This window comes from Chlorocebus sabaeus, chromosome 11, assembly GCF_047675955.1.
Source record: "Chlorocebus sabaeus isolate Y175 chromosome 11, mChlSab1.0.hap1, whole genome shotgun sequence".
NCBI classification, from domain to species: domain Eukaryota; kingdom Metazoa; phylum Chordata; class Mammalia; order Primates; family Cercopithecidae; genus Chlorocebus; species Chlorocebus sabaeus.
In genome coordinates, this window is record NC_132914.1 from 102,360,849 (window position 1) to 102,382,493 (window position 21,645).

The 21,645-nt window shown below is 36.1% G+C and overlaps 1 protein-coding gene across 1 annotated transcript in view; it reads left to right on the top strand.

Annotated features, from left to right (window-relative positions):
- Positions 1–21,645, top strand: part of WASHC4 (WASH complex subunit 4) — a 61,610-nt gene that overhangs the window by 13,672 nt on the left and 26,293 nt on the right. Inside the window, exons 10-19 of the mRNA XM_008004499.3 lie at positions 508–628; positions 4,697–4,820; positions 4,927–5,054; positions 5,808–5,968; positions 12,086–12,212; positions 16,466–16,591; positions 18,851–18,958; positions 19,435–19,581; positions 19,702–19,781; positions 20,977–21,082. Coding sequence (XP_008002690.2) covers positions 508–628; positions 4,697–4,820; positions 4,927–5,054; positions 5,808–5,968; positions 12,086–12,212; positions 16,466–16,591; positions 18,851–18,958; positions 19,435–19,581; positions 19,702–19,781; positions 20,977–21,082 — 1,228 coding nt within the window. The remainder of the gene's footprint in view (positions 1–507; positions 629–4,696; positions 4,821–4,926; positions 5,055–5,807; positions 5,969–12,085; positions 12,213–16,465; positions 16,592–18,850; positions 18,959–19,434; positions 19,582–19,701; positions 19,782–20,976; positions 21,083–21,645) is intronic.

Below are 21,645 nucleotides of genomic sequence, written 5' to 3' on the forward strand. Positions count from 1 at the left end.
CAAGTGATTCTCCTACCTCAGCCTCCCAAGTAGCTGGGACTACAGGTGTGCGCCACCATGCCCAGCTAATTTTTGTATTTTTAGTAGAGACGGTGTTTCACCATGTTGGCCAGGATGGTCTCCATCTCTTGATCTTGTGATCTGCCTGCCTTGGCCTCCCAAAGTGCTGGGATTACAGGCGTGAGCCACCATGCCCAACCTGACAGTTTTTCTTTCCTGAGCTTGGTTTTGTTTTATATACCCTGAATTTTTTTATACCATGGTTTATTTTATTCATGTTATAAGTACTTACTAAATGTCTGGTATGTACAGAGTATGAGGTATTTTAATTTAAGATGATATTAAAAAGCATAAGAAAATCTATTAGGATTATTGAAAAACAAATTTTCAAATATGTAGAGCCAAACAAGAAATACAAAGATAAAATTTTGACTTCAGGAACATTTTTAATTTTTAATTTAAGAAGTTATTTGGTGGATTTAAGATGTTTCTCTTAATTTCCACAAGGTTACTGAAATCCGTCCATCACAATCCTTCAAAATTTGGAATTCAGGAAGAAAAACTAAAGCCATTTGAAAAGTTCTTGCTGAAGCTAGAAGGGCAATTACTGGATGGAATGATATTCCAGGTAAGTAGGTCTGTATCAGACTGTAACAGTTGGGCTCATATTAGACGACAAAGCTCAGAATTACAGTAGGCCACTTTTATAATGCACTGTTAAATATATTTTTCTTTAAAAAGTGCTTTGGCTTAAAATTATTGTTAGAGTACTAAAATATTTCTGTATCTAGTAGCCAACAAAATTAATAGTGTATTAGTTGTATCTAGAGTAAGAGTTTTAGAAAAATTATGTAAATGGATACCAATATTTGAGGATTAACATCTAATCTGAGTAGTTAGGTATAGGCATATCTTGTTTTATTGCATTTCGCTTTATTGCATTTCCCAGGTAATTGCATTTTCTATAAATTAAAGGTTTGTGGCAACCCTGCATCAAGCAAGTCTTTGATCGTCATTTTTCCAACAGCATTGTGTTCACTTTGTCTCTGTGTCACATTTTGGTAATTCTTGCAATATTTTAAATTTTTTCATTATTATCATAGCTGTTATGGTGATCAGTGGTTTCTGATGTTACTATTGTAATGTTCTGGGGTGCTACAAATAGTGCCCTGTAAAATGATGAACTTAATCGATAAATGTGTGTGTTCTGACTGCTTTATCAACTGGCTGGCTGTTGACCCGTCTTTCTCCTTCTCTTCAAGCTTTTTTATTCTCTGAGACACAACCATATTGAAATTAAGCCAGTTAATAGCCCTACAGTGGCCTCTCAGTGTTCAAATGAAGAGTTTCATGTCTCTTAATCAAAAGCTAGACATGATTAAGCTTAGCAAGGAAGTCATATCAAAAGCAGAGATAGGGCCAGGCGCGGTGGCTCACGCCTGTAATCCCAGCACTTTGGGAGGCTGAGCCGGCAGATCACGTGAGGTCAGGAGTTTGAGACCAGCCTGGCCAAGATGGTGAAACCCTCTCTCTACTAAAAATACAAAAATTAGTAAGGTGTGATGGCAGGCGCTTGTAATGCCAGCTACTCGGGAAGCTGAGGCAGGAGAATCGCTTGAACCTGGGAGTCAGAGGTTGCAGTGAGCCAAGATCACGCTGTTGTACTCCAGCCTGGGCATCAAGAGGGAGACTCTGTCTTGCAGGCGGGGCGGGGACAAAAAAAGCAGAGATAGGCCGAAAGTTAGGCCTCTTGCTGAGAATAGTTAGCCAACGTGTGAATGCAAAGGAAAAGTTTTGAAGGAAATCAAAAGTGCTGTGAACACGCAGATGATAAGAAAGCGAAACAGCATTACTGCTCATACGGAGAATGAGCAGTTTTGTTGCACTGAATTGAAAATCAAGCCAACCGCAACATTAGTTTAAGCCAAAGCCTAATCCAGAGCAAGGCCCTAACTCTCTTTAATTCTCTGAAGGCTGAGAGAGGTGAGGAAGCTGCAGAAGAAAAATTTGAAGCTAGCACAGGTCGGTTTATGAGGTTTGAGGAAAGAAACTGTCTCCATAATATGAAAGTGCAGAAGCAGCAAGTGCTCATGTAGAAGCCAGTAAGTTATCCAGAAGGTCTAGCTGAAATCACTGATAGAAGTGGCCACACTCAGCAACAGATTTTTCAGTGTAGATGTAACAGCCTGCTGTTGGAAGATGCCATCTACATCTTTCATAGAGGGAAAGCCAGTGCCCATTTGCCATTCTGAAAATCTTAGGACCCTTAAAAATTATATTACTCTACTCTGCCTGTTCTCTGTAAGTGAAACAACGAAGCCTGATGACAGCATATCAGCATTGAGGCAAGACCCTCAGCCAGCAAAAAGATGATAGCTCACTGAAGGCTCACATGTTAGCATTTTTAGCAATAAAGTATTTTTAAATTAATATACTTAGACATAATGCTATTGCATACTTAATAGACTATAGTATAGTGTAAATATAACTTTTTTTTTTTTGAGACGGAGTTTCACCCTTGTTGCCCAGGCCGGAGTGCAGTAGTGCAATCTCAGCTCACCACAACCTCTGCCTCCTGGGTTCAAGCAATTCTCTTGCCTCAGCCCCCCGAGTAGCTGGGATTACAGGCCTGTGCCATCATGCCCAGTTAGTTTTGTAGTTTTAGTAGAGATGGGGTTTCTCCATGTTGGTCAGGCTGGTTTCAAACTCCCGACCTCAGGTGATCCACCCGCCTCAGAAATTTGTGTCACTCACGTTATTGTGCTGGTTGGGAACTGAGCCTATGGTTTCTGTGAGGTGTGCCTATATTGTGTTTGCTGTTAACCTCTAGGTTTAGGGGTTTTTTTTTGTTTTTGTTTTTGAGTCTTGCCCTGTCACCCAGGCTGGAGTGCAGTGGTGCGATCTTTGCTCACTGCAACCTCCGCCTCTTGGGTTCTAATGATTCTCCTACTGCCTCAGTCTCCCGAGTAGCTGGGATTACAGGCGCCTGCCACTGCACCCAGCTAATTTTTGTATTTTTAGTAGAGACAAGGTTTCACCATGTTTGCCAGGCTGGTCTCGAACTCCTGACCTTGTGATTTGCCCACCTCAGCCTCCCAAAGTGCTGGGATTACAGGTGTGAGCCACTATGTCCCATCAGGTTTAGGTTTTTAAGACAACCCTTAACAAGTCTGTTTAATTCTTCCTAGGCCCAGGGAATATAACTTGGGTTTGCACAGTCCAGTATGGTAGCTTCTAACTACATGTGGCTATTTAAATGTAAATAAATTAAAATGAAATACAAAATTGACTTTCTTGCTCACACTAGCCACATTTCAAGTACTTAATAGCCACATATAGTTCACGGCTAGTTATCATATCAGACAGCACAGATGTAGAATGTTTCCATCATCACAGAAAGTTCTGTTGGACAGTGCTGCTTTGAGCAGGTTCCACCAGAAATTGCATTATATTCCATTTATAATATATTTCAAGGTTACCTTTAGTTTGTGTTTTACGTGATCACAGTTTTTAACCGATTAATCTCAACTCTTGTTTACAGTTGACCCGACCCTTTGAACAACATGGGTTTGAAGTGCGCACGGGTCATACAGATTGTTTTTCAAGAAATGTATTAGAAAATTTTTTGAACATTAGCAACATTTTGAAAAAAACTTGAAGACAAATGGCTTAGCCTAGAAATATTTTAAAAACCTGAAGATAAGTTAGGTATGTCATGAATGCATAAAATATATGCAGATACTAATCTATTTTTGTGTTAATTGACTTATGTTATCCATAAGGCTTTTGGTCAACAGTATGCTGTTACTAGTTAAGTTTTTGGGTAGGCAAAAGTGATATGAAGATTTTTTACTGCATGAGGGTCAGTGGCCCTAATTTTATGTTGTTGAAGAGTCAACTGTATATCAATTTAAATGCTATTTTTAAATTTAATTTAATTTAATTTTTTGAGACGGAGTCTTGCTCTGTTGCCCAGGCTGGAGTGCAGTGGCGCGATCTCGGCTCACTGCAAGCTCCGCCTCCTAGGTTTACGCCATTCTCCTGCCTCAGCCTCCCGAGTAGCTGGGACTATAGGCACCCGCCACCTCGCCCGGCTCGGTTTTTTTTTTTTGTATTTTTTAGTAGAGACGGGGTTTCACCATGTTAGCCAAGATGGTCTCGATGTGCTGACCTCGTGATCTGCCCGTCTCGGCCTCCCAAAGTGCTGGGAATACAGGCTTGAGCCACCGCGCCCAGCCTCAATTTAAATGTTAGTTCATTAGGTTAAGAAGATAATTTTTTTGTTACTGATTCTTTTTCTAGGAGACATTTCTATACATGCTATAATAAAGTTCTAGGAAAGTAATTGTAAACAGAAAACAAATTCTACTCATAAAAGTGCAAAGTAAAATAAAAAATATGCTTTATCTTCTATACATCTCTGAACATCATGTGTATTTCTTTATACAGGATTATAGATTTGGATTCAGTTTTATTACTTTCACATAACTAGTACCCAAAAATATAAATACGTACATATTTTTCATTCACAAAGATCTAAATAATAGATTTCATTAAGAACCTGAGCTTTAGTTTTAGTAAAATTTAAATGATGAATATAGAAATTTATCATACACTACATTTAGTGTATGATATTTAAATGTTTAATCATTAATTATTGAGAGTCTGAATTTCTCTTTAAATGTTTCCTATCTAGGCCTGTATAGAACAACAATTTGATTCTCTCAATGGAGGAGTATCTGTGTCAAAAAATAGCACTTTTGCTGAGGAATTTGCACATAGTATTCGGTCAATTTTTGCAAACGTAGAAGCCAAGCTTGGTAATGTAAATCTCATTTTTTGGTTTTTGTTTATAAAATTTGCATTTCCTTAAAGCATAATTGAAGTGTAATTGTTCTGCTTTCTCTTATGTTATTGATTTGTAAGGAGAACCTTCTGAAATTGACCAGAGAGACAAATATGTTGGAATTTGTGGACTCTTTGTATTGCACTTTCAGATTTTTCGAACTATTGATAAAAAGTTTTATAAGTCTTTATTGGACATTTGTAAGAAGGTAAGAACTTGAAACTTATTTTTCAATTTGAGTAGATTAAAAAGATTGCAGATAAAACTAAGTATTTTAAAATGCATTTTATTCCTGTTTACAAAAATAATTTAAAAATATTCACTTGTAAAATTCAAGTATTCCAGAAATAAGTAACTTAGTGAATGAAAATACATCATATTTCTACATCATATTACTACGTATTGGTAGATGGTGTTCAGGTTTGTTCTGTACATTAACTTTCTTTTAGTGGTACTAATACTACTTTTTTCTTTTCGTTTTCTTTGCCACTGATTTTCATTACTGAAGATGAAGAAATTTAAAATATATTTCTTTCTGTGTCTTTGTTATTTTCATAGTGTGGCACCTGATTTCAAAACTGAAAGATTAGTTTATATGTAACATCGAGTGATAGTGACTATGATAACCCAGCCAATTTTTAAAAACTTACGTGAAATGAAACTAAAGGACATGAAGATTCAAGTTTCTATTTACTTGTTGCATTTTTTTATCTGACAATCCATGAGAGGGTGTTTTGTATGTGTGTTATTTAATACTTAGGAGAATAAAACTGTCATGCTCAACACCAGATGTAGAAATGCCTTAACTCTGCCACAGTGAAAGATATTTGTCTCATATTAATAAGTATTTTTGTGGTTATTTTTTCTTGAATTGTCTTCCATGTGTATTATAGAACTTTTAAAAAGCTTATTGTTTAGCCTGCATTTAATGATTTTTCCCGTTTTCCCTTTTCTGTTTCAGGTACCAGCCATCACTCTAACTGCTAATATTATTTGGTTTCCTGATAGTTTTCTGATCCAGAAAATACCAGCAGCTGCCAAACTTCTAGACAGAAAAAGTCTTCAAGCCATTAAAATACACAGGGATACTTTTCTACAACAGAAAGCTCAATCACTTACCAAGTAGGTTTTATAAACAAGTATAAAGAAAATATTTAGATATTCTTTATTTTCAAATATTATACTTACTCTAAATGTATAATACCATTTGAATTATTAAACGTACTTGATAATTAAGGGTCAGGCAATCTCCAGGAGATTTGTTTTCTAGACGTTTTTTTTTAAAAAATATTTTACACTTAAAGTCAATTTAAGATGTGGACGGATTATACTTTATGGATACAAATGCATACATACATAGTTTTTATCATCTGTGTTAAATATTTTTTGTCTAAATGAAGTGAAGTCTCAGATTTTGTTGCAGTGGATATCGTTTGATAACATTAAAAACATTGTGTGTCCATGGTGATTTTGGGAGAGGCTGAGTTTTTCTTGATTTGCTTCCTTTTTCCCCCTTTATTTTTATTTTTATGAAAATAATATATGCATGTGTATAAAACATCAAAAAGTGCTAACGCTTAAAGGGAAAGATAATTCTTCCCAATTCCTTCCTGTATTTCAGTCTTGCTCTCCAAAGGAACACTTTTAACTCTTTGTTTCTTCTGATATTTACATCCTTATTTTTTGTTTGTCTCTTATTGTGTAAATTTTCAAATATACACAAAGTAGAGAAAATAGTATAAAGAGCCCCTACATTCCCATCACCCAGCATCAACAATTAATTTATTGCACATTCTTTCTTGAGTACACCGCTAAAATCACATGTTAACTTGGATAAAGCTTTTGAGTGAAATGACACAGGACACTGCTGCTGGCCCCATGCTGGTGACAGATTTTTGTTTGTGATATGGCTGGATGTAATGGGGATACTTATCCACTTTCTGTTGATTTTGACTATCAAAGGGAAGATAGGTCACTACTATACACTGGGGGAAGGAAGAGCATGTCATTTTTAGTACTGCCATGTCCTCTGATTAAAGTGGAAAACTACCACCAATTTAGGCAGGTCTACTCATTTCAGAACTCTAGTAGATATCCTAAATCAGGTTTGAAGAGGGATAAAAACAAACGTTTAGATTTAGATTAGAGAGCTGAATTAAGTAATATAAGATTTAGAGAGATCTTTCCATTTGAGTAGCAGTAAGTAGGGAAAAATGTGTGTATTTTAGTTCTTGGAATGTTGATATTTTGTAACAGTGTGATGCAGTTACTCAAAATGCCATTACATGCTTAGCTTACATTAATAACTGTAATACCCAGGTTGTAGAAACTAGTTATAGTACAGGTTGAGTATCCCTAACTGAAATGATCCAATACTGGAAACTTTTTGAGTGCCATTGTAATGCCCAACGGAAACGCTCATTGGAGCATTTTGGATTTCAGATTAGGGATGCTGAACTAGTAAGTATATAATACAAATATTCCAAGATGTGAAACACTTCTGGCCCCAACCATTTTGGATGAGGGGTACTCATCATGTATCTAGGTCATGGGACTTGATAGTTCCATTAAATTCTGTTTTTTCTTTTTCCTTTTTTTTTTGAGACCAAGTCTTGCCCTGTTGCCCAGACTGGAGTGCGATGGCGTTATCTTGGCTCACTGTAACCTCTGCCTCCCAGATTCAAGTGATTCTCCTGCCTCAGCCTCCCGAGTAGCTGGGACCATAGGTGCCTACCACCACGCCTGGCTAAATTTTTTTTTTTTTTTTAGACGGAGTCTTCCCTGTCACCCAGGCTGGAGTGCAGTGGTGTGATCTCAGCTCACTGCAACCTTGGCCTCCTGGGTTCAAGTGATTCTCCTGCCTCAGCCTCCTGAGTAGCTGGGATTACAGGCACATGCAGCCATACCCGGCTAATTTTTGTGTTTTTAGTAGAGACGGGGTTTCACCATGTTGGTCAGGCTGGTCTTGAACTCCTGACCTTGTGATCCGCCTACCTCAGCCTCCCAAACTGCTGGGATTACAGGCGTGAGCCACCGCTCCCACACCCGGCTAATTTTTATATTTTTAGTAGAGATGGGATTTCACTATGTTGGCCAGGCTGGTCTTGAACTCCTGACCTCCGGTGATCCACCCACCTTGGCCTTCCAAAGTGCTGGGATTATAGGCATGAGTCACCACACCCGGCCTTTTTAAAATTTTTTGTTTGTTTTTAAACTTTTAAGTTCAGGGTACAAGTGCAGGTTTGTTACACAGGTAAACGTGTCATGGGGGTTTGTTGTGCAGGTTACTTCATAACCCAGGTATATTCCATGGAATTTTTGTTGGTCAGATCATAGCTGGTGTTTGGTGGTGCCATGTTTTGAGAGGGTCACAAACTGCAGTATCCCTAGATGAAGCTGATCAGGATGTCAGAAGGTCTGAGAACCATACCTTCTTGTTTATCTTCTCTTTGTCAGTGTCTGTATAGTTTGGCTTTTAAAAGAGAAATCTGTGGAATGATGCGGTGGGTTTCTTTAAATATTTGAGGGGCATTCAGAATGAAGAGGGAACAGATTTGATCTCTGTGGCTCCAGTAGGCTAAACTAAACCCAAAAGGGGAAGATGACAGATAGTAATGATAATAATTGCCAACATCATGAAGCTCTCAACTCTGCGGCAGACATTGTGCTAATAGCTTTAAACATATCACGTTCCATAAAGCATGTAACAGTTTTCTGGCATAAAATAATAAATGTAACAACTAATGTTTATGGAGTGCTTAGTATATGCCAGTAGCTATTCCAGGAACTTCACACATGTCTCCTTTAATGATCAGAAAATTGTATGAGGTAGATACTGTTGTTGTTGCCGTTTTATAGATGAGAAAACCCTACAGAGATTAAACTTGCCCAAGTTTAAACAGCTAGTAGATGGCAGATGCAGACAGTTCAACTCTACAGCCCAGGCTGGTTAACTACTACCATAAACTATTTTTATCCCATTTTTAGATAAAGAAAATGAGGCTTAGAAAAATGAACTTTGCCAGGTCACACAGCTAAGTACATGTCAGAGAGGGCATTCAGACCAGTGCCAGTCCTGTTCTAGTGCCTGTGCAGCAGGTAGCGTTGTGTAGGCTGCTCTGTATTCTCCTTCACTAAAGCTGTGTAGGCAGAATATAGACGACTGTCAGTCCAAGATCTGTGGGAAGTGAGTCTTATTAAGTGGACAGTCGAATAAGTTGACTTTCAAAGACTTATCACATGATGAAATTTTGTTTCTAAATTATTTACTACAGAGCTCCATGAAGATGAAGGGCACAGTTACCTTTTTCAGTCTCTTTGCAGTTATGTCGAGGAAACCTAAAATTCACTAAAGTGAAACTCAGGAGAGTGATGATGTGATCAGCATGGGCTTTGTCCTGACATTTTAGAGAAAGTTGAGGGAGTGTCTAAGAGGTGTCCCGAGGTCTTGCTTTAGAGTTTACGTGAGTAGGGAGCAATGGAGAGCAATAAGCAACAGTTTTCCTGCCCCCACACTATACACCAGAGCCCAAGTGGCCAGTGTCCCAGCTGCCTCCTTGACTGGGGTCCAGGGTTTGTGGATTTTTGCATTTTGCTTTTGATTCACAACCACTTTAACACTGGAAAATACTGCCTTTAGAGAACAGAGGTCTGAATCTTCGTTTCAACCTCCCAGGTTGATATATAGGTGTTGACACTGTTTAGTACTTTATGTTGGGGCAGGAGATTTGTTTTTTTACCTTGGTATTTTTCCTGTTTGTACTTTGAAATGCACCTGACAATCCAATAGGTCACTTGGCGATTTTTGTACTCTTTGTCAGTTAACTTGCTTTTTGAAACTTGAAGCAATTTCATTTTTATGTATTTATAAGAGGTAAAGATCATCTGTCATCTGAATGTGATCACAGAGTGATGGGCAGAAGTGACATATAAACCTCTGCATTATCCTGTAGTCTTACCTAAAACTGGCTGAATGCCGTTCACTATGTATTATTGCCTTCTTCATGGTGTTATTGATGTAGTTGCTCATCAGGGAGAGTTCCATAGTCTTGCCTAGGTCTCTTTCTCTGGTCCTTGCTTATGATTTTTTTCTGTTCTCTCCTGTACATGGTATTCCTGCTGAGTCTTGATCACAGCCTCCTCCTCAAAAGTGAAGGTGTTTCTCTAGGACCATGCTCTCTGTTTTTAAAAAAGGACCAGGCCTTAAAAAAATGATTCCTTAAAAAAGGAATCATTCATAAGTCAAACAATGTTTCAGCACCATTCTAAGCAAAGCCACAAAGTATGACTATTTGTGTTTTTCATCTGATGGAATTATGGCTCTGTAGAAACCATTTTTCTCAGATTTTGTGCTAGGGTTTTACCTCTGTGAGTCACATTTATTAGAGACTTTGGCAGGATACCTCTTTAGATTGAACTCTTGAGATTGACAGATTGCCCGGCAATATGGCTAGCCACTGACCTCAGTGTGGGATTCTAAATGTAATTGAGTGTCTTTAGTTCCTTGCCCTGAAGAGCTGTCCTCTAGCTGATTCTGACCTGTAAGAATGGGACATTTCTTTACCCTGTGTAGCTAAGGAAGATTTGAGTTGGTAATGTCTGATTCCATAAAGAAAAATTGTCCATTTTGCATACTAAGTTTTTGTTTGTTTGTTTTTGAGACGGAGTCTCACTCTGTCGCCCAGGCTGGAGTGCAGTGGCGTGACGTTGGCTCACTGCAACCTCTTCCGCCTCTCAGGTTTAAGCAGTTCTCTTGCCTCAGCCTCCAGAGTAGCTGGGACCACAAATGTGCGCCACCACGCCTGGCTGATTTTTGTATTTTTAGTAGAGACGGAGTTTCACCATGTTGGCCAGGCTGGTCACGGACGCCTGACCTCAGGCAATCTGCCTGCCTCGGCCTCCTGAAGTGCTGGAATTACCGGCGTGAACTACCGTGCCCGGCCACATACTAAGTTTTTTAAAGAAAAGTATAGCTTAAACAGCTTGTGAATACAAAGAGGTTCCTATCTTGAATGAGATTGAGTTGGGAAACATTGATGGAGTGATTTAGTATTTGTAATCATCCTGAATAGTAGAGAGAATTACATTTTTATTGCCCTAGTCTTTCTGGGATGGAAAAACTTCCTGGATGTGAGCTTGAATCTTGACTGAACTTACAATCTTGCTGCCTACTTAACTTCTCTGTGTAGCAATTTCTTGTTCTGTGTGGAGGTTGTAGTACCTGCCTCGTAAGGTTAATGTGAGGATTGAAAGAGGTGGTGTGTGTGTGTGTGTGTGTGTGTGTGTAAAGTTCTTGGAACAGTAGCTGTCATATAGTAAGCATTCAATAGCTATTAGCTTTTATATTCAGATTCTGACCACTTCCACTGTTCCTATTCTGGTTCAAGTTGTCATCCTCTTTCTTCTGCATTATTACAGTAGCTTTCTAGGTGGTTTTCCTGCTTTTACCATTGCCTCCTCTGTAGTTTATTTTCAACTCATCAGATCCTCTTAAAACTAAAGTTAGATCAAGTTACTTTGCTTGGATCCTGTAGTGGCCTTCTGTCTCAAAGTCAAAATCCCTACTCCTTGCAAGTCCTTCCACAAATCCCTTCCCCAACTTACTTTTCTAGTCCCCCACTCCCTCCCTGTGTATCTCGCTGATCTAATCCCTGCTCACTGTGCTTCAGATATACTGACTTCTTTGTTATTACCTGAACAAGCCAGACACATTTCCAGGTGTCTTAGGATTTTGCATTTGTCGTTCACTTTTCTACACTTCTCGTATATTTGCATAAATTACTCATTCATCTACTTCAAACTTTGGCTCAAAATCACCTACTCCGTGAGCCTACTTTGATCACTCTATATAAAATTGCACCTCCACCCCAGTCCCTATCCTTTTTCCCCTGCTTATATTTCTTCTGTAGTATGTATCTTTTAATTAATTTAAAATTTTACTTATTGATTTCATTATTATACAACTCTCCTTTCTAGAATGTAATCATCATGGGAGCAGGGATTTGTATTCATTTTATTTACTGCTGATTTCACTGTTGTATTCTCAGTACCTGTACTAAGAAACAGTGCCTGGCATGTTTGTTGAATGAGTAAATTATGTATGTCTATATAATATTTATCTTTTGAAAACCAGAAAGATGAAGTGACTGCTGCAGAGAAATAATGTATGTACTCCAATCAATGTCAAGAAATGGAAGTAAATTTTCTTTGCCGAGTAACCCCAGTATTTTCCTTTGTTAGAGATGTACAGTCTTACTACGTCTTTGTGAGCTCATGGATGATGAAAATGGAATCTATTTTATCTAAAGAGCAGAGAATGGATAAATTTGCTGAAGATCTCACCAACAGATGTAATGTTTTTATACAGGTAGTTGCATCTTATAATATTTCGGGGAATCGTTTTTTTGTTAATCTTACAGAAATTAAACTTGGATAAAACTGAACAAAGAGTAGAGTCTGTTTTTGTTTATTGAAACAAATTGATTTGGTTATGTTGGGATCTGTGTGACTTATTTAAATTTTCTAACAACCCATTCAAAGCTCTACATTCCTTCAAAACTTGACTATTTAGCTGTACCCTAGAAGTTTTGATATGTTATATTTTTATTATTTATTTCAAACTATTTTAAAATTACAATAAACTTTGTGGGCTTTTTGAAAGATTTCCTTGTTTTGAACTATATGAGGATTTTCTAGTTATTTTATTATTGAGTTGTAGGAATAATTAAATAATTTTAGTATTTTGAAATTTGCTTTATGATCTAGCTTATGGTCAACTTGGGTAAACATTTCACATCCACTTGAAAAGAATGCATAATTTGTATTTGTCAGTTGTAGCATTTTGTATATGACAAGAGGATCATATTTATTAATGATTTTGTCTGTGTATTTCAGATACTGAGAGTTGTGTTAGAATTTCCCACTATTGTGGATTTGTCTGTTTATCCTTGTTCTGTAGTTTTTATTTTGTGTATTTTGAAGCTAAGTATATAATGTTTAGAATTGTTCTGTCTTTCTAGTAAATTGGACCTTTTCTTGTTAAGAAATATTCCTTGTTATCTCTTGTAATGCTTTTTGTGGTAGGTCTCTTGTGTGTGATATTAACTGTAACTGTTTTAATTAATGTCTGCATGGTATTTTCTTTTTTGATCCTTTCACTTGTGGCCTTTCTGGCTCCTTATATTTAGTGTGTGTCTTCTGTAAGTAGCATAAATTTTTTCTCCTTTCTGATAATCTTTGTTTTTTTTTTTTCATAGTACTATTTTTTCTGTATGTCCTTGTTGATATATTTGGTTTTAAACTGCCACCTGACTAGTTGCTTTGTATTTGTCTCATTTATTCTGTGTCCCTTTTCTTTTCCTCTCTTGTTCTTTTTTGGAGTATTTTTAATTTTATTTCTCCTCCTATTAGTTTAATTCTGTTATTTTACTGTTCTTTTAGTGATTACTGTAGACATTCAAAATGTATCGTTTACTCATTTAGCTCTAATGTAAATTAGTCTTACCACTTTCCTGACAGTGTAAGGATCTTAAACAGCTTTAATTCTGTTTATCTGCCTCTCACCTTTTGTGCTGTTGTTGTGTACTTGAGTTCCTCTGTATTTTAAACCTCACAAGGCATTATTATTGCTATTGTTGTTTTTATAATCAGTGTTTATTTAGATTTACTCATATTTACCTGTTCTGTCGCTTTTTATTCTTCCTACATCTCTTAATTTTCATCTTCCTACTTGGAGAATACCTGCTAGTATTTCATTAATACAAGTCTCTGTTGATGAATTGTAAGTTTTTGGTCTGCATATGTCTTCATTTCAATCATTTTGCTGTGTTAGAATTCTAGGTTGGTTGGGTTTTTTTTTCTTCTAGCTTTTAAAGGTGTCATTTTATTGTCTTCTGGTTTCCTTTGTTTTTGTTAAGAAGTCAGCTGTAGGTTTGTTGCTTTTAAAATATGTATCTTTCTTTACTTTTTGGCTTTTAGTAGGTGTGGTTTTCTTTGTGTGTTTGTGCTACTTTGGGGTTAGTAGAACTTCTTGAATTCGTGGAATATTCTTTACCATTAATTCTTCAAGCATTACTTCTTTTCTATTTTCTCTGTTCTAATTCTTCATCTATCTCTAATCTGCTGTTAAGTTCATCTACTGAGTTTTAAATTTTAATAATTTTACTTTTCAGTTGGCTTCTTTTTTATAGTTTACAGTTCTCTTCTGAGATGTTTGATTTTGTGTTTTATTTTCTTCAACACATTCAGCTTATTTTGAAGCACATGTCTAATAATTTCATTATTTGGCTATTTCTCTTATCTGTTGTTTCTCTTGTTTTTGTACATCTCTTACCTCTTTATATACCTAGTTATTTTTTTATAGAGTGCCACACATTGTATATGAAAAGCTGTAGATGTAATTTGAGGATCTGGATCTTTTCTTCCTCCAGAAGGGATTTGTATTTGTATTTGCTTTTGTACACAGCTAGTCTAGGACAGTTAGTAACCCAGGTTATATCAATCTAGTAGGTTGATTGAGATGATTTGAAGCAGGATTTTGATCCTGTGATGGTTGTTTAATTCACCCTTACTTTTTGGGGGGTTATCCTTTAGGACTCCAACTCAAAGCTTAGGTGGTTTATGAAAACCAGCTCTGATGAGCCCCGAGCTCCTATTTTTATCTCCCTTCCCTATGAGATGTTGTTGAAAGATATGTTTGGCTTTTGTCTTTAGGGCAGATGCTTTAAGAGAAAGCAACCCTGAATGCCAGGCTCACTTCTCTGAGTTTCTGTTGTCTTCCAGATCTTAGCCTTATATTTCCTTATTTTTTTGAATCCTCTTTGATGCCTTAGGAGGCATTTTTAAACCATTTTGCTCAGATTTTCTAGTTGTTCTCAGTGGGAAGGCTGGTCTAAATTGTTTATTCTATCATTAACTAGTACAGACTCCAGACTACCCTCTCCCTTACAATTTAGATTTCAAAATACATCCCTTCACAAATTAATGGTTATCTGGGAATGAGCTAATATGGGCCCTGGAGTTCTGTACTTCAAGTACCCCTAAAAAAGGGAATCCTTCTTTTTCTGCCTGACTTAGAGTTAGATTTTTGCTGTTCCTTGTTTGTGCTTTTTAATTTTTCCCAGGGCTGCACTAGGGTAGGGTCTGATGTAATAGTCCTGTAGCCTACAAGGTAAGACTTTGTGGCTCTTTCTGCATGTATGTGCCAAGCTTTGGTCTTACTGTCACCTTTCTTAGGATGCTATCCTCTCTTTGATTTTTTCATTTTGTTAATTTAGCACATGCCTCTTTGCCACAGAGAAACTTTATGTGTGGTTCAGAGGAACTCCTACTTTGTGCTGAGTATCATTCCTTTAGTGAGCCGCTGTTTCTGATGGGAGAATACATTCTCTCACATGTGGTGGGACAGGAGTAAAAGGTTGAGGAACACTGGCATATAGCTTCTGCCCCACCTCCTTCATGTATCTACAATAACATAGTTAAGGTTCGTTGCTAAACTGTACATGTATCTCTTTTGGGAACTTTATAGACCCAAAGAATCTCCGTCATTATCTTTGTGTTTTTCTGTGTTTCCCTTTTGGGTTTAAATGAAAAACTATTTGAGAAATAATATCCCTTTTTTCCTGTGTTCTTATTCCACTGTTTCACTGAGTTTAATACCATTAAAAGAATTTTAACACCTCACAAGACCTGGCTTCCTTCATGAATAGAAGGGGAGGGGAGAATCTGTTCTCATTGGTCTGGAAGGAGAGAAAGCCTAATTAGCACCAAACTAGGCAAGGACAAGATAGCGGATGGATTGTGGTGATTGGTCTAGGTGAATAGGAAAGGGGGACTTGGCTTGGAACTCAGAAATTTCTGTGCCTATCTGTATTGACTGAACAGCTCTCCTTCTCATTTTTCCATTTTTAACTCCTTAAGAGTCCTCAGCTCTTACCTTAAGTGGCAACAGATAGGAGTCTTTATTCTCTTCCCTGGTAGGTAAGATAAGGATGAATAGATACCTTTCTAACATCCAAATTGTTTCACTCAAAGCTTTTCTAAGGGAAAGAGTCTTTTTTTTTTTTTTCTAGACAGAGTCTTGCTCAGTCGCCCAGGCTGGAGTGTAGTGGTGCGATCTCGGCTCACTGCAATCTCTGCCTCCCGGTTTCATGCCATTCTCCTGCCTAAGTCTCCCGAGTAGCTGGGATTACAGGCGCCTGCCACCATACCCGGCTAATCTTTTTTGTATTTTTAGTAGAGACGGGATTTCACCATGTTAACTAGGATGGTTTCGATCTCCTGACCTCGTGATCCACCCACCTCCGCCTCCCAAAGTGCTGGGATTACAGGCGTGAGCCACCACGCCTGGCCAAGGGAAAGATTCTTAAGCTGTGATTATACACTGTTATTTTAAACTTGTGGTATGTGACAGGATAAATAAATGGTTAGGGCTGGTTTGAAACTTAACCACCATGTATTGCCTCTGTGAGGAAGAGTATCTCCAAATCTTAAGAGCTGGCTTTAAAATGAACTTTAGAAGCATATAGTTATTGGTAAGTTGAGGAATAACTGCTGTTACATAGATAATGAAATCTTGAAGAAGTCTTTCCTTGTGATTATAATCAGTGTTTTCCTTTACAGGGCTTCTTGTATGCTTATAGTATTAGTACCATTATTAAAACCACAATGAATCTCTACATGTCCATGCAAAAGCCAATGACCAAAACCTCAGTTAAGGCATTATGCAGGCTTGTTGAACTTCTCAAGGTAGGTTTTAGATTATTTTACTTTGCCATCATAATTGAGAAATGACCCAGGCTTAAATTAGGATAATCTTGTAAGATTTGACTACATGATTATATGAGAACAGAAAGTTATGAGAAAGTACTTCTGTCTCAATTGAATAAAGGAACCAGCCATTTAAATAAATTTCTGAGTAACTACTTACGACTGGTCATTATATTTAAACTTTACTAAATAAAGTTAATATATCCAGTTCACACAGTAAAAAAAAAGTTAAGGTAGTGAGAGAGAAAAGAAAGAAAATGGAAAAGTTAACTTTAATTTAATTAGTAAAGTTTTACTCATGGAAGTTTTAAAAAGGTTGCATGAGTTTAAAAAAAAACTTGTCTACCATTATCCATTACAGTGTTTACATGCGTATGAGGTTAGTTAACATAAGGCTATTTATTTTGTAATTTAGGTTAAGTGCTGTAATCTTGTGATTTGAACAATAGACTAATAGAGGTGGTCAAATGAATTAAGAATTAGTACACCTATGCAAGTATGGTAACGTGTTTCTTAGCTTACTTCTGTATTAAAGAAAAAAACTGTAGGCAGGAAAGACCAGTTAACCTTTTGTAAAAATTGAAATTACAATTTGCTGGTGAATTTTCTCCTAATAATTGACTAGATTTGTTCAGGAAATAAAGATTTTTCTTTTGGAGATTCTGCCTTTGGATTTTCAGCCTTTTCTTCTTTATACTATTTGTTTATAGATATTTTATGTTTTATTTTTTATGAACTATAAATACAGACGAGTATATGTCTATGTTAGAATATGTATAAATATGTAATACATAAGTATGGTTTTAAAATTAATAATAAACATCTAAATACCCACTGTCCCACTTAAGAAATAGAATGTTACCAATATTTTCAAATACTGTGTTTCTTCCTAATTGTATCTCAACCTGTCCACCTCAGAGGAGACTACTGTCCTGAATTTTATGTTTATCGTTCCCTTCTTTTTCTTTTTAGCTTACCAAATATGGATGAATCAATAAAACATTAATCGTTATATATGTTTTTGAAGTTTATATTAGTGGAGTAGTACTTTTATGTATTTTTTGGTCTGCTTTTTTATTCAACATTTTGTTTTTTACTCAGCATTTTGTATTTGAGTGTATCCATGTTGGGATGAGTAGCCCGTCTATTTTCATTGTTGTGTAGCTTTCCTGTGGATAGACTTTGGGTTGTTTCCAGTTTTTGTATCATAAAGAATGTTGCCATCCTTGTATGTGTTTCTTGGTGTACTTGTGCAGGAGTTTTTCTAAGGAATTGTATACCTGAAAGTTGGTTACTGGATTATATGTTACGTATATGTTCAGCTTTTCGAGATGATGTCACATTGTCTCTATATACAGACTATATATATATATACACACCTCCCACAATACATTAGAAAATTACATTAGAAATAAAATTGTATTTCCAATTGGCCAACTCTGGTATTATCGAGCTTCATTTTTTTTGTTAATGTAAATTAGTGGGTATAATTGGTTTTGATTATGATCTTTAATATTTAACCTCTGATTGTTAGTGATGGTAAATATCCTTTCAATTATTTATTAACTGTGTTTCTTTTTTTTGTGAAAAATCTGTTCATGTCTTTTCATTTTTTAAAATTTGATTGTGTGCCTTTAAAAAACAAAATCTTTCATTCATTTTGGGTCTTCTTATATCCTGAACATTAATCGCTTGTACCTGGTAGATATTTTGTGATACATCGGCTTGCCTTTTTATTTTCTTTATAGAGACTTTTGATAAATGGAAGTGCTTAATTTTAGTATAGTTGAATTTATCAGTTCTATACTTCGTAAAGTTTTTGTTTTGTTTTGTTTTTGAGACAGAGTCTTGCTCTGTTGCTCAGGCTGGAGTGCAGTGGCACGATCTCGGCTCACCTCAACCTCCGCCTCCCAGATTCAAGCGATTCTGCCTCAGCTTCCTAAGTAGCTGGAACTACAGGCATGTGCCACCATGCCTGGCTAATTTTTGTATTTTTTAGTAGAGACAGGGTTTCACTATGTTGGCTAGGCTGGTCTCGAACTCCTGACCTCATGATCCACCTGCCTCGACCTCCCAAAGTGCTGGGATTACAGGTGTGAGCCACTGCGCCAGGCCTGTAAGGTTTTTTTGTATCTCATTTACAGATCACTTCCCTAGCCTAAGGTCATAAAGATCTTCTATAATTTTGCCTGAAGTTTTTAAGTTGATTGTCACAAAATTATTTCTGATTCCTTGTAGGCAATAGAGCATATGTTCTACAGGAGAAGCATGGTTGTGGCTGATTCCGTTTCACATATAACACAGCACCTTCAACATCAGGCTCTTCATTCTATTTCTGTGGCCAAGGTATGGAAATTAATATGTATTTAGCGTAAGTATGTTATCTTTTTTGTTCTTCCATTGTTTTATATGTGTTTTCTGGTTTACCCTGTTTATTCCTTTCCTTCAAACATAATATGCTTGGTTGTTTATCTCCATAGTATTTTACAATTTTTACTTCAAGTTATTGGCGTTATCTTTACTGTGAAATTGCAGCACGTAATACTTTAATACACTTCTGAAAAAGGATGTTGTTTGCACTTTTGAAATTGATGCATCATTTAAAAAATGATTTCTTATTAAATTAATATGGAAATTTTAAAGTATGCCTAATTTGTTGTTTCTGGTAGTACAGAAGTATAAATAAAATATTATTAGAAGCTTAATGGGGAAAGTATTTGTATATGCTCTCTTAAATCATGGAAAAGATAATCAAGAAGTTTTTCTTCTGAGTCTTTTGTTATTGCCTCAGAAACAAATCGTTTTCCTGTTTTATTTTTAAGAAAAGAGTGATTTCTGACAAAAAATACAGTGAACAGCGTCTTGATGTGCTCTCTGCTCTAGTTTTGGCTGAAAACACTCTAAATGGACCAAGCACAAAGCAACGGCGACTTATTGTTTCTTTGGCACTAAGTGTTGGGACACAAATGGTAAGTGTACTGCTATTACTTATGGAACAGAAATGAGATCTGAGATTTCACAGTTCCCTTGTTACTGACCCTAGAAACTTTTGACTGCAACTTCTCTGCCTTTTTTCCTGTCCCTGATAGAAAACATTTAAAGACGAAGAACTCTTTCCACTTCAAGTAGTCATGAAAAAACTGGATCTTATTAGTGAACTTAGAGAACGGTAAGTAGGACTGGGATATGCTGTGGTACTCTAAAGACAGGGTTAATAGAAACATTGATTTTCTTTTTAGCATAGCAAGAGAAGAAATAAAATTCAGATAGAACATTAGTTCCTTTCTGTAACTTCTTTAGCATGACCAAAATGAGATTGTGACTAGGGATCATATTTATTTAGCTTTGCTTCTACAGGAAGCATGTAGCCCCTAGAAAAACTCACACGAGAAAAAACAGTGCAACCTCAGAGCATCTGGCAGACTCTGATGCATATCGTGATTATTATGTTGGGTATCTCTATTGGACCTAGATTGCTGCATTATATAACAGGGCTTCCTCTGTTTGTGTGGGACTTAGCGATCCATGATACATAGTGTTCTATAATTTTAAGACACAAATTTGAATTAACATTGTTGAATTAGTTTTTGGAAGGCTTATTTTTGTAGCTACTTCTGGCTTTCTTGTTTTCTTTTTGTTGAGTAAGCAGTAAGTTTCTTGAAGGGAAATTAAAATATTTTGATTTCCAGCTGAATTAAGGTTACAGCACAATTTCCATTTAGTATTCATACTTATAACTTATTTTGTTGTTGTTGTTCTGGAGAAACTGACATTTTTCTTGTTATTGGCATTTAATTTTCCACTCTTGGGAAGAAATATTGAACCTTTTTCGTTATAACATAGTTAATGATCATTCTATTGCCCCTTAAGGTGTGAAATAGTCACTTGGCAAAGATTGTAGACATGTTAAGTGTGGGGTATTTTTTTTGGTCGCAATTTTTTTTAAAAGATTTTTCTTTCCACCTTAGAGTCAGGGAAAATGGAGCATGTGATGCAAGTATTTAAGTCTAGTCATAGCAAATAATATTGAAAATGAGTTTATTTTTATTTACCAAAACCAAAAATGGTTGATAAATGTTTATTTTAAACTGATACTTGAATATTATGCATATCATTTTTCAAGTATGGTTTACAACTAAAGCATATGTGCAGAATTCTGACAATGTCAGGCATTGGAGTGTTTGTTACCTTTGTTTCATTTTGATATTTCTTTTGTGACTTTTCTATACTAGGTTGGGTTAAGTGATGTAGGGAATGCAAACTGTGTAAGATGGAACTCTTCCCTCTGTAGTAGATGTCATTCCTCTCATATTGTTTTGGGATTCTTCAGTTTTGGTGTGACTGATTACTACTTTACATTGTAGAGTCCAAACACAATGTGACTGTTGTTTTTTATACTGGCATCGAGCTGTCTTCCCAATTTATTTAGATGATGTGTATGAAAATGCTGTTGATGCAGCCAGATTACATGTAAGTAAAGAACAATTTAAAAAATAATTCCATCATTTTAAAAGGCACTGTATAAACCGTTTTAGTTTAAAATAGATCATTTGACTTAGTAAACTATTTTAAAATTGACTGTTTTGTAAACTGCATATTCATTAAGTGTTTATAGTCTATAGTTAAATTTTATGTTACTGTTGATGAAGTGAATTTATTTAATTTCTTCCTTCATGTTCCTAATCATTTTCATTTCACTTAATTTTAGTTTATGTCATAGTAGTCTGACATTTACTCATCAGCAAATTATAATGAAAAAGAAAATATTTTAAAAAAATATTCAAATTTTTATTTTTCTTTATGGAAATAAGTGTTTGAATGCACAAGATAGGAAAAGAGTAGTGAATGTGATTTTTTGGGGGTATATTTAGTTAAAGTATATGCTTTAGGTTCTTTTTCTTTAGGAAAGTTAAGACAGTTGTGGAAAATCATTTTTCCTTCAGATTGAGGTTTTGTCTTTTAAGATAATTAACTTTTGCAGTATTGTTTAGATTAGAGACCTGGTTTTTCTAAATTCATGTACATTTTAATTT